General features: G+C 52.1%; 1 protein-coding gene across 6 annotated transcripts; it reads right to left on the bottom strand.

Moving 5' to 3' along the window:
- Nucleotides 1-1,467: 1,467 nt before the first annotated feature.
- On the bottom strand, nt 1,468-12,666 carry rem1 (RAS (RAD and GEM)-like GTP-binding 1). 6 transcript variants are annotated; one of them, XM_069179389.1, is made up of 7 exons: nt 12,506-12,666; nt 11,458-11,533; nt 10,992-11,348; nt 5,728-5,963; nt 3,860-4,067; nt 3,489-3,727; nt 1,468-2,862 (listed from the first exon to the last, which is right to left on the bottom strand). In XM_069179389.1, the coding sequence occupies exons 3-7, from the start codon at nt 11,320-11,322 to the stop codon at nt 2,620-2,622; spliced, it is 1,257 nt and encodes a 418-aa protein (XP_069035490.1). In that variant the 5' UTR covers nt 11,323-11,348; nt 11,458-11,533; nt 12,506-12,666; the 3' UTR covers nt 1,468-2,619. The 6 variants fall into 6 exon arrangements, with proteins under 6 accessions (XP_069035490.1, XP_015220563.2, XP_069035491.1 ...); XM_015365077.2 differs by having other exon boundaries at nt 5,881-5,963; nt 12,506-12,665; XM_069179390.1 differs by lacking the exons at nt 11,458-11,533; nt 12,506-12,666 and adding an exon at nt 11,598-12,448.
- Nucleotides 12,667-13,197: the final 531 nt, after the last annotated feature.

Here is a 13,197-nt window from a genome sequence, read left to right as displayed (position 1 = left end):
TGTTGAGATATATATATATTCTTGCTGTTCATTCATATTTTCACCACTTCTTAGAATTCCGCACTGCTGGAGAGCCGGAGCCTGCCCCAGCAAGCAGCAGGAGGAAGGCAGGTGGAAGGCTCACCTGGGTAAAGAAAACGGGAGATGCACTGGAACACAGAAACAAAGGGAGAACACACCTTGTTTCAGGAAGCTAAAGCTTGGCCAGAAAGGCAGCAGAACTGGCTGTTGTCGCAAACTCATTCACTATCGAGCTCCGAGGTCCCCCAGCCCCTCTGGGCTCGTCCGGATCTCTGCGGAGAGAAGACTTCATGAACAGACTGGCTATGCTCGCCCACCATCATAAGCACACCTTGCTCAACTGAGTCTTAGTAACCCTTTGATTCCTGGATTTTAAGCTCTTCTGTCAGAATTCATATATATCTCAGAAAGACCCCAGCTCCAGGAATATCAGCAGGCTGGTGTGTTCCGGATACCACTGTGGGCCGAATTGAAGTGGTGCCTCCTGGACTCTTGCATTCCTCTGGTCCATCGTTCAGGATAACCATCAGTTCCTTTCAGGACCTGTGTACCTGAATCTAACCCTTGCAGGTCCTGTCTGTGCCTGACAGCTGGAGTTCTTATGTCTGGGTGGAGTTACAGGGGCCATGTATCAGGCCATGTTACAGGGGCAGATCGTGCTCATCGTGTGCTTAAATTTGCAACAGGCTGTTTACACACGTGCTTGGTGCCCTATGCACGCTTAAGATAAGCCCATGGGTGGAGGGTGTGTCCATCGGAGCACGTGACCCCCTGACCTCCTTCCTAATACAGGAAGTGCAGGCTCCCAGCACAGCGCCGTTCCCCTGTGGAATCTGGGAACTTGCCTGGTCTTTTAATCGGCAGGGACCTCAAAGGCAGGACTGCTATTATTGTCGCTGGGCCTGTCTGTAACCCTGCAGCCTCTACCTGCTCTGGTCTGATGCCGGATTTTGTTTAAGGAAACCCTTTACTTCAAAAGGGTATTAACCATCTAGCTGCATAAAACCCCTTCAGGTTTAAATATTTAAAAAATATAAATCTGGACATTTTTCTCCTTTACAAGGGTGTCTGTTTTGTGCCCGCAGGGGAATGTAAAGGGGAAATTTACCCTTCACATATCTGGGCACAGGCCTTGAGCACCAAAGTGCATTTGAAACTGAAGCAGGTGGACATTGCTCGTTTGAAGAGCTTTTAGTGCTCATCATTGAGATAAAAGACACGCAAACCTGCCATTGGGAAAGCAAAGACCAGTGTTTGTGCTAAATGTATAAAGCCTGAATGTCTCCCGTTTTATTTAGCTGTGTCTGCTAGGAAGGGCCTGTTTCCTGCAGCTCTGTCATTTTACCTTGTCTGTTGCACTGGGCAGCCATCCTACTGTATACATCGAAGATGTTCATTCTGAGAAATCATATTACAATACAATTACCAGAAAAAGTGACACTGACATATATTTAATATATATTTTATTTTATAATAATAAAAAAACTAAACTTTATTTACAAAATTGCATGGAGCCACAGATTAACTTTCCATTTGTACAAAAATGTTACTGCTCCTATTCCACAAGCCCAGAGGCTAGGAGCACTTTTCAGGCGTACCTACCCCCAGTCTTTTCAAGCGTCTCCTCATACGCAATGTTCAGGGAGAGGCCTTGCTGCTGCGGTCATTTAAGACCAACAGAACTCACAACCTCTCCGCACAGGCTGAACACAGGATGGGGGGGGGGATGGGGTCTCTGGAAGAAGCAACAACAGCACTAAACAAACAGGAAAACTCGAAAGGAAAAGCGACCGTTTGTGGTGCTGCCAGTGAAGCCAGCGGGTGAAGGGCCAGGTGGATCCGCTGGAACAGAGAGGAAGACACGGGCGTCCACAGACGGGCCACGAGCAGGGCTCTTGAGCCAGCTGCTCTCTACCCATTGCCACTGCTGCAGAGGCCTGGCACTCACACTGCCTGCCATGAGCTCCCCCTCTAGACTACAGCCTGTTCTTCCTGGGTTGCAAATGCAACCAAGCCCAAGTGAGACATGTTTCTCTGTTGGGAACCAGACAGCGCAGCCACGTCACACAAACCCCAGCGCGTTCGGAAGGGCCGAGCACATTGCAATCGCCTTGAACAACCACCTCAGGAGAGACGGGTCTGAAACTGAAACTGAATCTGACTCGAGGTCAGGGAAGGCAGTTGAGTATTAGTGGACGAACACCCGGACCCTGGACTTGTAACCGGAAGGTTCTGGGTTTGAATCCCAGGTGAGGCAGTGCTGTTGTTCCCTTGAGCAAGGTACTTCACTCAGACTGTTGCAGTAAAATACCCAGCTGTAATAATAATCAGTCACTTTGGATGAAAACATTAGACACATAAATGTAACACTGGTAATCTATGTAAGTGATCACTCTTAATAAGAAGGGAAGTGGTTTTAAGAAGTGGTTACTTTGCACAGCAAATATACACACCATATAGTTTACTGGAATTTTGTTTTCCAAATCAATCCAAACTGAGATCCCTTCCATACATGTATTGTAATACACTTCCCTTTCAAAGGAGATTTTCCTTCACACTGGCTCTGAACAGCTCTTTGTATCAGTAAAGACTGCAGGACTACTGTCTCAGCACTGCACGCTTCAGTACCCAGTCCGACGAAAACACCTGAAGCACTTTCCCATTGATCAAGTGGCGCAGGGGTTCACCACTATCAGGAAAGACGAGGGCTAAGTGGAGCAGCAGAAAAAGTTTGATACAGGAACTTGCTTTCTGTTTGGTGATGTCATTGTTTCCAGCAGAAGAACACGAACGCCAGGGAGCAGTTTCTTCTCTCTGTAAGTCATCTGGAGAGCTGGAACTCTGATTACAGGATGGAGAACAAAGAAGCCTAAATGTCTCTCTATAGGAGAGGTGGCAAGCCTAACAATCTATTTTACACCTGCTTAGCAGCTCAATGTCTTTGCAGTCGTGATAATAACATATCTTTATTAATTTCAATTGGTCCCTTGTCTCGTCAAGATCTTAAAGCACGTAATGTCCGTTTAACACTGCAGGCCTCCAGACTGCTCCGCTCTGGCTCAAGAGAGCCTCGCTCCCCGCAGACCACAGGAAAAACAAGAGATCCAGCCTTTCAACAGAAAGCCGGCTGGCAGCGCCTGGCCGGCCGAGGTCTTGGAGAGAGGTAATGAAATCTTTTTCCACGTCCAAAAGAAAAGGAAAGGAAAGGAATGGCAGAAATGTTCCTACCAGGGAAATACATCAAACAAACGAAGGGATTTTATGAAAAAAAAAACAACGCCAGGGGGGGGCGGTCTCCGGCTGCAAGGCTCTTCGCACACAGAAACCCAGAGAGGGTGGGAAACAGGGGGCGTGCCGGGGGGCCGGAGAGGGCGGGATGGCCTCTCGGGTCTCAGGCGGGCGGGACCAGCGCCCGCCCCCCGTCGCCATTAAAGCACGGAGAGGTCGTGGCAGGACTTGGAGCGCACCTTCAGGGCCATCTTCTTGTTGTTCTTGGCCACCAGCCGGTCCAGGAAGCGGCGCGCCTTCCTGGTCACGCTCTCCTTGCGCCTGTAGACCGAGCGCCGCCGCTCGTTGGTCTCCTTGCTGTCGCGGCGCAGGCGGATCTGCCGCACGATCCCCTCGAAGAGCTCCTGCACGTTGTGGTGCAGCGAGGCCGAGGTCTCGATGAACTTGCAGTCGAAGACCACGGCGCAGGCCCGGCCCTCTGCAGGGGGGGGGGGAGAGAGAGGCGTCAGACAGCCCGGGGACAGGGGGCCTGGGGGGGGCCGCATGCGGCTCCCAGCTTCTCGTTCGGGCAGACGCGCATGGCGGCAAGAGGCCCGGTGCTGCCACTCACCCTCCACGGCCACCTCGCGGCAGCGCACCAGGTCGCTCTTGTTCCCCACCAGGATGATGGGGATGTCCTCGGCCTGCCGGAGGCGCCGTAGCTGGATGCGCAGCTCGGAGGCGCTCTCGAAGCTGGCGCGATCCGTGATGGAGTACACGATGACGTAGGCGTTGCCCACCTGCATGCAGTAGTCCTGCACCCACCTCTCGTCCTCCTCCTAGCGGGGGGGGGGGGCAGACACAGGACAGGGGCGATGGGCGCGGTGTCTTCACACGGCTCACGCCCACGCCAGCAGAGCAGTGCTCAAGCGCCCCAGCTCTGTTCAAATAAACTCAATATTTGCGTAGTGGATGAATATAGAGTTGCTTCTTCCATGCATACAAGTATATGTTTTTCTGTTAGTTATCATGATCATTAACTGCATTCCTTCAACACTTTTCAAAAAGCGCTCGACATGCAGGGGGGGACCCGATTCACACACCACTGAAGTGCAGCCCCCATCTGGGAGACACCCAGCAGCCTTTCTGCCCCAGCAGCCCCCACCTGGGAGACACCCAGCAGCCTTTCTGCCCCAGCAGCCCCTCGACACAGCAGGTGAGGCCAATGACTGAGAAAGTGCTTCACCAGGTGAATTAAGGGGGAATTTAAGTGCGCAAGCCCAGAGTGGAATTTAACACTCCTGCCCTGTTGAACAGCGTTTTGCAATCATCAATGACCATGCGGTCAAGACTTCAGTTTCATATCTCATTGCAGGGATGGGACCCTGATCACCTTACTAGGCGAACCGTGTGGAAATTCTGGTGCAGAGGGGGGAGTGCCACCTACTGGTCGACCTGTGCCACACACAGCAAAAGCCTCTTTTTCCTGACAGGTCTCCCACCCCACTGCCCAGCGGGCCCAGCCCCTCTGAACCTCTGAGGTCTGACAAGTTAAAAGCTGAAGGTAGTGCTGCTGCTGCTGTATGGCACAGCAGAAAACGGAACACATTCTTGCACTGGAGCAAAAAGCTTTTGAACCCCCCCCACCCCCACCCCAACTCCCAGTCCTCTTAATTACTAGGTACGCATTAGCCTGCTGATTGGCCCACTTGTCCCTTCCTGGCCTTATATCGCAAATACAATCACAAGCAGCAACAACAAATGCCCTGGCAAGAGCAGTGTGGGAGAACGGGAACAAACCAATGAAAAATCACAAGCTAATTGAGCAGGGCTGGCACCCTACTGGCCTTCCCAGTGCTGATCCACACCAGTGGAATTAGCCCCCACAGCCATCGGTATCGCGGATCCGAGCAGCCCTGTCAGAGCGTCCGCGCTCCGATTCCGGCTCTATGGATTATTGCTGGAGGCTGTGGACATTTTTTCCACAGCGCGGTCAAAGAAGGGGTGTGGGGTCAGCTGCCAGACCTTTTGTTTTTCCCCAAGGCCGTTTCTGTTTTCTGTTTTCCTGCGCTCCGCTGCACATCTGGTTTAATTTCCAGCTGCAGCGGGAGGAGGCTTTGGCAGCAGCGCCCCTCGCTCGCTGTTTTACCAGCCGCTGAGGAGCGCGGCGGTAAAGCGCTGGAGAGGAGGAAAAGATTTCCCGCGCACCTGGTCATAAACTGCACAGGGCCCTCTACCACCTTCGCAAACAACAGATCCATGCCAAAGCAAGTTTCCACAAGTTGTTGTTTTTTTTATATATATATTCAGGACAAATATTTCCATGAGGAGAAACCAGATTCTAATAATAGGTGGAGGACTGTGCCAAGTTTAGCAGGTTAACTGCTCATGAGGACCTGTTTACCAGAACGCAAAGCTCAAACAAATGTTGCAGTGAGTTTGAATAATTAGAATAATTCTTTCCCCCGATAGTGCGCATTCCAAACCCACATTCCTCACCGGAAGTGATGCCACTAGCCTGGGAATAGGACGCCTGCAGCGTTCGGGAACAACAACACTGCTGTCCCTCAGGCACGGGGGGGAGGGGGAAGCCTGCAGAAACAGAAGGAAGGGAGTGGGAAGACATGCGCCCCCTGCTGGGCGGGGACGTACCTGCTTCTCGGCCTCCCACGTGTCCATCACGATCAGAGTGGTCTCCTCCCCGTCGACAGTCAGGGTCCGCTCGTAGGTGTCCTCTGAAAGACAGGGCAAAGCCAGCTAGGATCAAGGGCACAGCACGGGGTGCTCACCACGCTCTCTATCGCCTCCCGAGGGTCGGGTGTTGTCATGAACGGTCACGACCCAGACTCGGCGGGCTGGGTGTCTCCTCCTTCTCCCGAAACGGTCTTCTCGGCTGTAACCCGGACGCGTCTCGTTCCGGCAGAGGAACGGGAGGGGCTGGGGGGCCGAAATGGAAGAGCCCCGGCGAGGCGGCTGGCCGAAACCTCGCGCACACGAACCGCGACGTCTCTCGGCGACTCGCCGTGCCGCCGCGTTTCAGGGGAGGCCTCGCGGGCGGGAATCGAGACCGGCTTCTGTGCCCAGAAACAGCGGCGCCAGCCTGGAGACAGAGATCCCAGCTGAGGGCCTTGCTGCTCGCATCCCTCCCCTTCCCGGGAAAAATACACTGGGGGAAGTGGGAGTTTTCCCAGACAGAGGAATGGCGCCGCACCGCAGCTCAGGCCCAACCCTGCTGCTGTTGTGTGTCCGCAGTCTAGCTCTGGACACTGCTACAGTTTCATACTAACTCCCCCACGTTGTGTGGCACTTGTTGTGTGGCACGTCACATGTGCTGCACTGTTGCAACGCGGGAAAGAGGTCTAAGCTATTCGGGAGTGCACCAGGGACACGTGCACAGGTGTGTCTCCGTCTCTCCGCTGGTGGCGCCAAGCTGCTCGAGAGAGGCCAATCCTGATTTGCGGGGAGGGAGTGTTCAAAATCACTGACGGCTGTTTAGGAACGTCTCTGGTACTCAGTCCTGCCGGAAATGGCTCCGCAGGCCTCCTGTGCAAGAATTGACCAGGGCCCGTGCACCCGAGGTCTGACAAGACCAGGTACACAGTAGTAGCACTGCGGCCATAACTGGGTGCCTGACCCTGGAGAAAGAAGTCAAGCTCCTTCCATTCCTGGAGGTCCTAGACGTCACGCTCCTCAAGGAAACTCCAGGCCTTGTGGGCCTTTGTCAGGATTATGGGCTTTGGTCTGTGCCTTGTACTCATGGGAAAGGACAGCCAAGACTACAGAGATCCCAATACACTCCATCACAAAAGAGAAACGGCCCAACGTTCTCGTTTCCATTCTCCTCGTCTCCTGCCTGGAAGTAACACCGTCGGATGGAGGGAAGACAGGTCACAGCGACAAGAGGAGACCTTGTGGCCTGTGAAGGAAACACACAGGGGTTTTTAAATGGCACAATGTGTCCATTTCAGGCCTTCCTACAGACGAGCCAGACTGATGCGTTTGTAAGGCTGTCATTAATCTAATTTCCTCCACTCAGCCCAGAAGCTGTTGTTAATTTGCCATGGAAACATCTAGTGTGTGACTCAGCCTCCTCAAACAGACAACTCACTAGTGGACCACTTTCCCATAGTGCACCTCTCATCACGCCAACGGGAGCCTCAGGCCTCTGCGTTCGCAGCCCTTTTATCGATATTTTTCCTTCCAGTCTACAAAGAGCTAGAGTTTGAGCTAAAAAATACACGCAGAAGATCTTCTTCTGAAAACATCCAGGAGTTGAAACACAGCCTCGATGGAACAAATACCAATCAGCCCAGACAATATATCTTATTTTGTTTTCCATCTTCTGACACAATGCAGGGTGGTGCAAAGGGAAGCAAAGAGATTTCAGTGAGTTTCTTTTTTAGAACCTTTTTATTTCTGCAAAACCTTATTACATATAATTATTTGCCCTTTTGCAATCAGCTGTGTTTTGCTTCAGTGCCAAAGGAAAGCTGTGCATTCGCTCACCCCTTTCTCTGATCACGTTCGAGGGAGGTGCTGTGGTCTTTTGTGGTCACGAACCCCAAGAAAGACCCAACTCCCTGCAGCGCGTGAAAACACAAGTGAAAAAACAATTTCACTGAAACAGAAATGTGATTGCTTGCACACTTCACGTCCACAACTTCGTAGGTGGTGTGAGAGATATAATCCCAACTGAATTAAACAAGTCACTAAACCACTGGAAAATCCGACTCGCGTGAATCTCTAAGGGCCACACATCTTCCAGGCTCTCATCTCGAAAGAGCTGCGTCACCGTGTTCCCCTTAAATCTCTCCCCCACCCACCCGGTCCTCCGCCGTGTCTCCCTGAGGCGCCAGAGGTCAGGGCCGGAGAGTGACCGCTGCCCACAGGACGCGTCTGTGAACGGGAGCCCCGGGTCTCTCTTTCCCACACAGAGCCCGTGACGATGTCCCAGGAGCCTGAGGGAGGTGTGACACCGACCTGTGCTCTGTCTCCCGGACCGCTGTCCCACTGCCAGGACGCTGTTCACTTTTTCAGAGATAAATCCAGCTTTAGCAAGACACAAACAACCGACTAAAACCAACTGAATTTCAAAGGAACAAGTAATAGGTTTATTCCATCCTGAAAAAAAGAAGAAAGCGACTGCCCTGTCTCTCTCACACCTGAAGAAGGCTCCACGGCCGAAACGTTGTGTTCTCTTTCTTCTTTTTTTCACCATGGAATAAACCTATTACTTGTTCCTTTGCAGCCTAGGCATGCTGACGCAGCTCCCCACCTGAACTACTAACTGAATTTCTATGCAAGTCTTCCACGGCCATATCTGTGGTCTTGTGGAAACTGCAGCTCTGCAGCCGTACCTACTGAATAGGTGTTCTGAATAGGTCTTGTGCTGTAGATAAAGGTTAAAGTTTTACACTTCCCCGATGATGCTACTGTGTGCAAATATTGCATTAAAACATTGTTACGTCATTACAGAACCAGTACCTCTGTTCTAGCAAAGAGCATAACCAAGGTCACAGGTCAGAGGTGGCCAGGCTGCTTTGCCCTTCTAACATAACCTGGGAGGTAGCAGCTACTTGACTGGATGTTCGGACCCAGCTATAAGCTTTGGTGAAGCTGTCTCCGAAAAGCACAAAGTGTCCAGTAGCAGATCTCTCCCCGCATGCGTGTTTGCTAAGCCTAAAGCATTTCAAGAGACAGCAGCCCAGCTGGACACCGAGTCTGAAGACAAACCAGTCCAACGTGTCAATCTTGCCAGCACTCACTGCTGTACAGGAGACTGTGAGCCTCTGGGACACTGGGGAAGGTCGGGGAGGGGCGAGGCCTCATGGCCTTGACATGTCAGGCAAAGCCATGAGGTTTGATATAAAAGCAGAAAGGCGAAACAGGTCACCAACACTTCTCTTTAAGTGTCGGTCATTGTCCAAACATCTGGTCTTTTTTTAAACCATGTCACTGCACTGCAGTCAAATGTGTAAATGCCCGCTTAGGCCGATTCATTCTGCACCAGTCCAGAGCCTGTGGTCACCTGCTGGCCTCGCAGATGATGGCCGCTTCCCTCCCTCAGTGCGGAGTCAGCTGTGCTTGGGTTCGAGCCTCTGCCCCGCAGGCAGGGCTGCCTCGCTGAGCTGCCAGTCAGCCCCGCGCACAGCAATGTGGAGGGCCTGCTGTCTGGGCCAGAGAGCTCCCGGGTGAATAAACAGGCTGTCTGTCAATACTTCCCAAGCCCCAGACACACACAGCTCACAGCTCCGTCAGAGCATTCTGGCCAGCGGCTCCTCGCTACAGGAGAACCGGTCCCTGATTATTCAGAGTTCCACTTCTTGGTGTGAGCTGCTCTCACAGTGCCCGGGGACACTGGGGTGTTGCACCCAGAGTGCCCAGTACGTGCGTGAGCGTGCCTAGGCGCAGAGCACGCACGTACAATAGATCATGCGCGGGCTAAACTGGGTGCTCACGCCTGGTCAATATTGCAACAGCCTATCTGAGAATGCTGAGGTGTCAGCACCCCAGTCCCCACGCCCTCTCAGTGCCAAAAACAGACGTCCTTGTGGGGCCCCTGGCGCTGGGGGGCCTCGTCTGCAAACAACTGACAGGTGAGCTGGCATCGCTTCGAAAACCCAGCGTTTCTCTTTCGCCCTCTCTTTCTCTCCAGAAACCCACACATCCCGCTTAACTACAGAGTCCAGCGCTGCCCCCGCGCTCAGCCCAGCCCAGCCCAGCCCGACTCATGGGTCAGAACAGCGAGAGAAACGAGCGTCACATTCCGACTTATTTAAACTTAAGACGCCTAAAAAAAAAGGAAAAATAGCACCTCCCGACAGTGTGTACAGTGTTTTTCTGGCAGATAACCGCCTCCAAACAAACGCGAACACTAAACGGATGGCTCTAGCCCCGGAGCCGCGCGTCAACGCGGTCATCAATAGCGCCTGACAATCGATCGGGGGTCTGACGGCCGATAGCGCCACGTGACTGCGCCTCTGCTGCCCGAAGCGGCGCCACACGGGCACGTGACGGCTGCGCACCCTGAGTGACGCAGCCGGGGTGCCCCAATACCAGGGGCATCGACAGAGAGGCAGTACAGCCCAGCGGTATCTGCCCCCCGAATTACTGCGGGGAAATTCAATGATTCAGTGAGAGGGTAGAACTGAATCACTGGATAAAACTGTGGGCAAAACTTGCTTAAAGTCTTGAACACGAACTCTTCGGCGATTATAAAGGGGCATCGATCCAACAGAATAACCGGCAAGCCTCCTAGGGTACCTAGCTGAAAACAAAACAAAAAACTTCAATCGCAACTGGATTGCACGACTAGGCGTTTAAAAACCCCATACCGCCGAGCCAGTCTGAAATAACCGTGACATCCCCTCAGTGACTTAACTCCTCGTCCACTCTCATTCTGATTTCACCAGCTAAGGCAAAGGAAGAAAAAAAATGTTCTTCTATCAAGCAAAAGCTTTTACACAAGCGAAAACGTCTTGATCCAGGACCAGTTCGGGCAGCTACCAACAGTCCACATCACGGCGGTACCGGCCTACAGTACAGCGCCACAACAAACTTTGACCAAATCCAACTTTGAAATCGGGCGCATTATTTAAGGCAGAGGATTGATACGAAAGAAGCAAAAAATAAAATAAATAATAATGTTGCCTTCTCAACCGTGAACCGCGCACAGCCAAGGAAGAACAGCTCGTGCTTAATTGAATTCAAGGCTTAATGAAGACGAAGCGAGTGTGAAAACCGACACTCCCGAGCTGTCGCACCTCCCGGGTGGTCGCTCAGATCTTTCTCCTGGATCCCCGCGAAGATGGTGGCCAGGCTCGACTTGCCCACCCCGTGGTCCCCGAGCAGCACGACGCGGTACAGGCACTCCGCCCCGGAGCTGTCGGAGTCCTCCGAGTCGGTGGACCAGCTGGCCCGGGAGTGGAGGGTCTTGTCCCCGGGGTGGTAGGAGGCAGAGTGGCCGAGGGCGGGATGGTGGGGGTCCGCCGCGGGCTCCCCGTCTTTCGCACCCGACTGGTGCGCGGACGGGATCGGCGTGCTCGCCCTCCGCCTCAGGGTCTCCTTGCTGTCTCTCTGCGTGTTCAGCGTCATCCTCTCGGGTCAGCGACGAACGCGCCCTGAAAGAAAAGTTCTGCCGTCTTAAATATCTCACAGCTTAGCCCACATGAGATTTAAAAACAACAACAACAACAACAAAAAAAAAAAACTAAAACAAAAAAGGCGAACCATAAGCGCGCGGTTTGGTCTGCTTCTCAGTCTTGGGACACAGTCATTCCCCTGGGGCGGCGGTGGGAAAGGTGAACTTTGTTTTAGGAAGAGAAAAGAAAACAGAAGCATCGTTACAAGTTTTGTTTAGAGAAGCGTACCTCAGATGAAGATACTTCTCCGCGGACTGAGAGAGAGAGAGAGAGGGGTTCGCTGTGCGCGCAGCTGCCCCGTGTGTCTCCGAACCGGAGCGACTGGAGGAGCGGCTGCCCGCAGAGGACGGTTCAAGTGCGTCGGTCAGCCGTGAGCTAATGTGCCACACACTCTCTATCCCATCATATTTGTTGCACACACACACACAAAAAAAAAGGTATTGGGTGTTTGAATTTGCTTTTGTTGCTGTTGTATAGAATTGCCGTGGGATCTCTGAAACGATACCCTCTCGGAGCCACGGCAACAGCGCTCTGCATTCCACGACCTTGTTAAAAATTTAAAAGCTTAATCCAGGACAGTGCCATTAGGCTCTCCCACACACTATACCGCACAACACAACGGCTTTGTGTTTTTTTTTTCCTTCTTCCTCTTTGATAGACATTAGATGCAGCAGCGCAGACACACACGACTGCGAAACCTCCAGACCGCTGGTTCTATCTGCAGGGTTTTCAGCGACAGACCGCTCAACGGAATTACGCGACGGTAACTGTCACTATGAAACGCGGGAGAAAAGTACATTCTTGTCGTAAATTCGTTCGCATTGTTGTCCAGGCGTGCAACGTCGTTTTCCGAAGACAAACCATATTACGCTTCTTCGAAACCGCTCTCTCTCTCTCTCTTTAAAAATGAAAACTGAGCTTTTTTTTTATTATTGAAGTTCACTTCACCACATCTACGCGTTGTTGTTTTTTTTCCTTTCGGGGAAGCTCTAGGGTTACTTGTGGATGCGCCGCAGAACGGCTCCGCAATCAGTTAGAAAACAAAAAAAAAACTCCGTTTCGGCCCGCAGACAGTATTCGAACCCTGCTCTTGAAAAAGCCGAAATCGGCGCAGTAGTTTCGCAGGTGACACCTACCGGAGCCGGCGAGCTAGCCGCTGTGCGCGTCCCCCAGCCCTTGGCCGTGCTGAGCTGCGGGTCTCCGTGTGCGCGCTCCGCCTCTCCGATCCCTCATCCTCTCGCTCCGCGCTCCGGGCTGGCTCTGGCTCCGGCTCCGGCAAGGCAACTTCATCTTTTTTTTTTTTACACACACACAACCAGTCCGGCCCCTGACGTAAGGGCGCAAGTCATTTCCTTTTGGAAAGGGCCGAGCTGTTCGTGTAGGGAAAAGTTTTGGAGGTTATAGGGAAAGTACGGAGTGGTGGCCTGGCTGCACTTTGGGGTGTTTTTACTTGTACCGTGGGTCTGTTTTTTTTATATATATATACACACACTCCTTTGTCACCAAAAATGTGACATATACAGTGCCTTGCGAAAGTATTCGGCCCCCTTGAACTTTTCAACCTTTTGCCACATTTCAGGCTTCAAACATAAAGATATAAATTTTTTATTTTATGTGAAGAATCACCAACAAGTGGGACACAATTGTGAAGTGGAACGAAACCTATTGGATTTTTGAAACTTTTTTAACTAATAAAAAAATGAAAAGTGGGGCGTGCAAAATTATTCGGCCCCTTTACTTTCAGTGCAGCAAACTCACTCCAGAAGTTCAGCGAGGATCTCTGAATGATCCAATGTTGTCCTAAATGACTGATGGTGATAAATAGAAT

This window comes from Lepisosteus oculatus, chromosome 16, assembly GCF_040954835.1.
Source record: "Lepisosteus oculatus isolate fLepOcu1 chromosome 16, fLepOcu1.hap2, whole genome shotgun sequence".
NCBI classification, from domain to species: domain Eukaryota; kingdom Metazoa; phylum Chordata; class Actinopteri; order Semionotiformes; family Lepisosteidae; genus Lepisosteus; species Lepisosteus oculatus.
The sequence above is the reverse complement of the archived record's forward strand: the minus strand, read 5'-3'. Positions and strand labels throughout refer to the sequence as shown.

Excerpts from the sequence above, each read along its gene's own strand:
- rem1 (XM_069179389.1), bottom strand. The coding sequence starts at position 11,322 with ATGACGCTGAACACGCAGAGAGACAGCAAGGAGACCCTGAGGCGGAGG. Across the intron at positions 5,964-10,991 it reads TCTGAGCGACCACCCGGGAG|AGGACACCTACGAGCGGACC; the intron begins GTGCGACAGCTC and ends CCTGTCTTTCAG. Across the intron at positions 2,863-3,488 it reads ACAAGAAGATGGCCCTGAAG|AGTTCCAGCTCTCCAGATGA; the intron begins GTGCGCTCCAAG and ends TCCTGTAATCAG.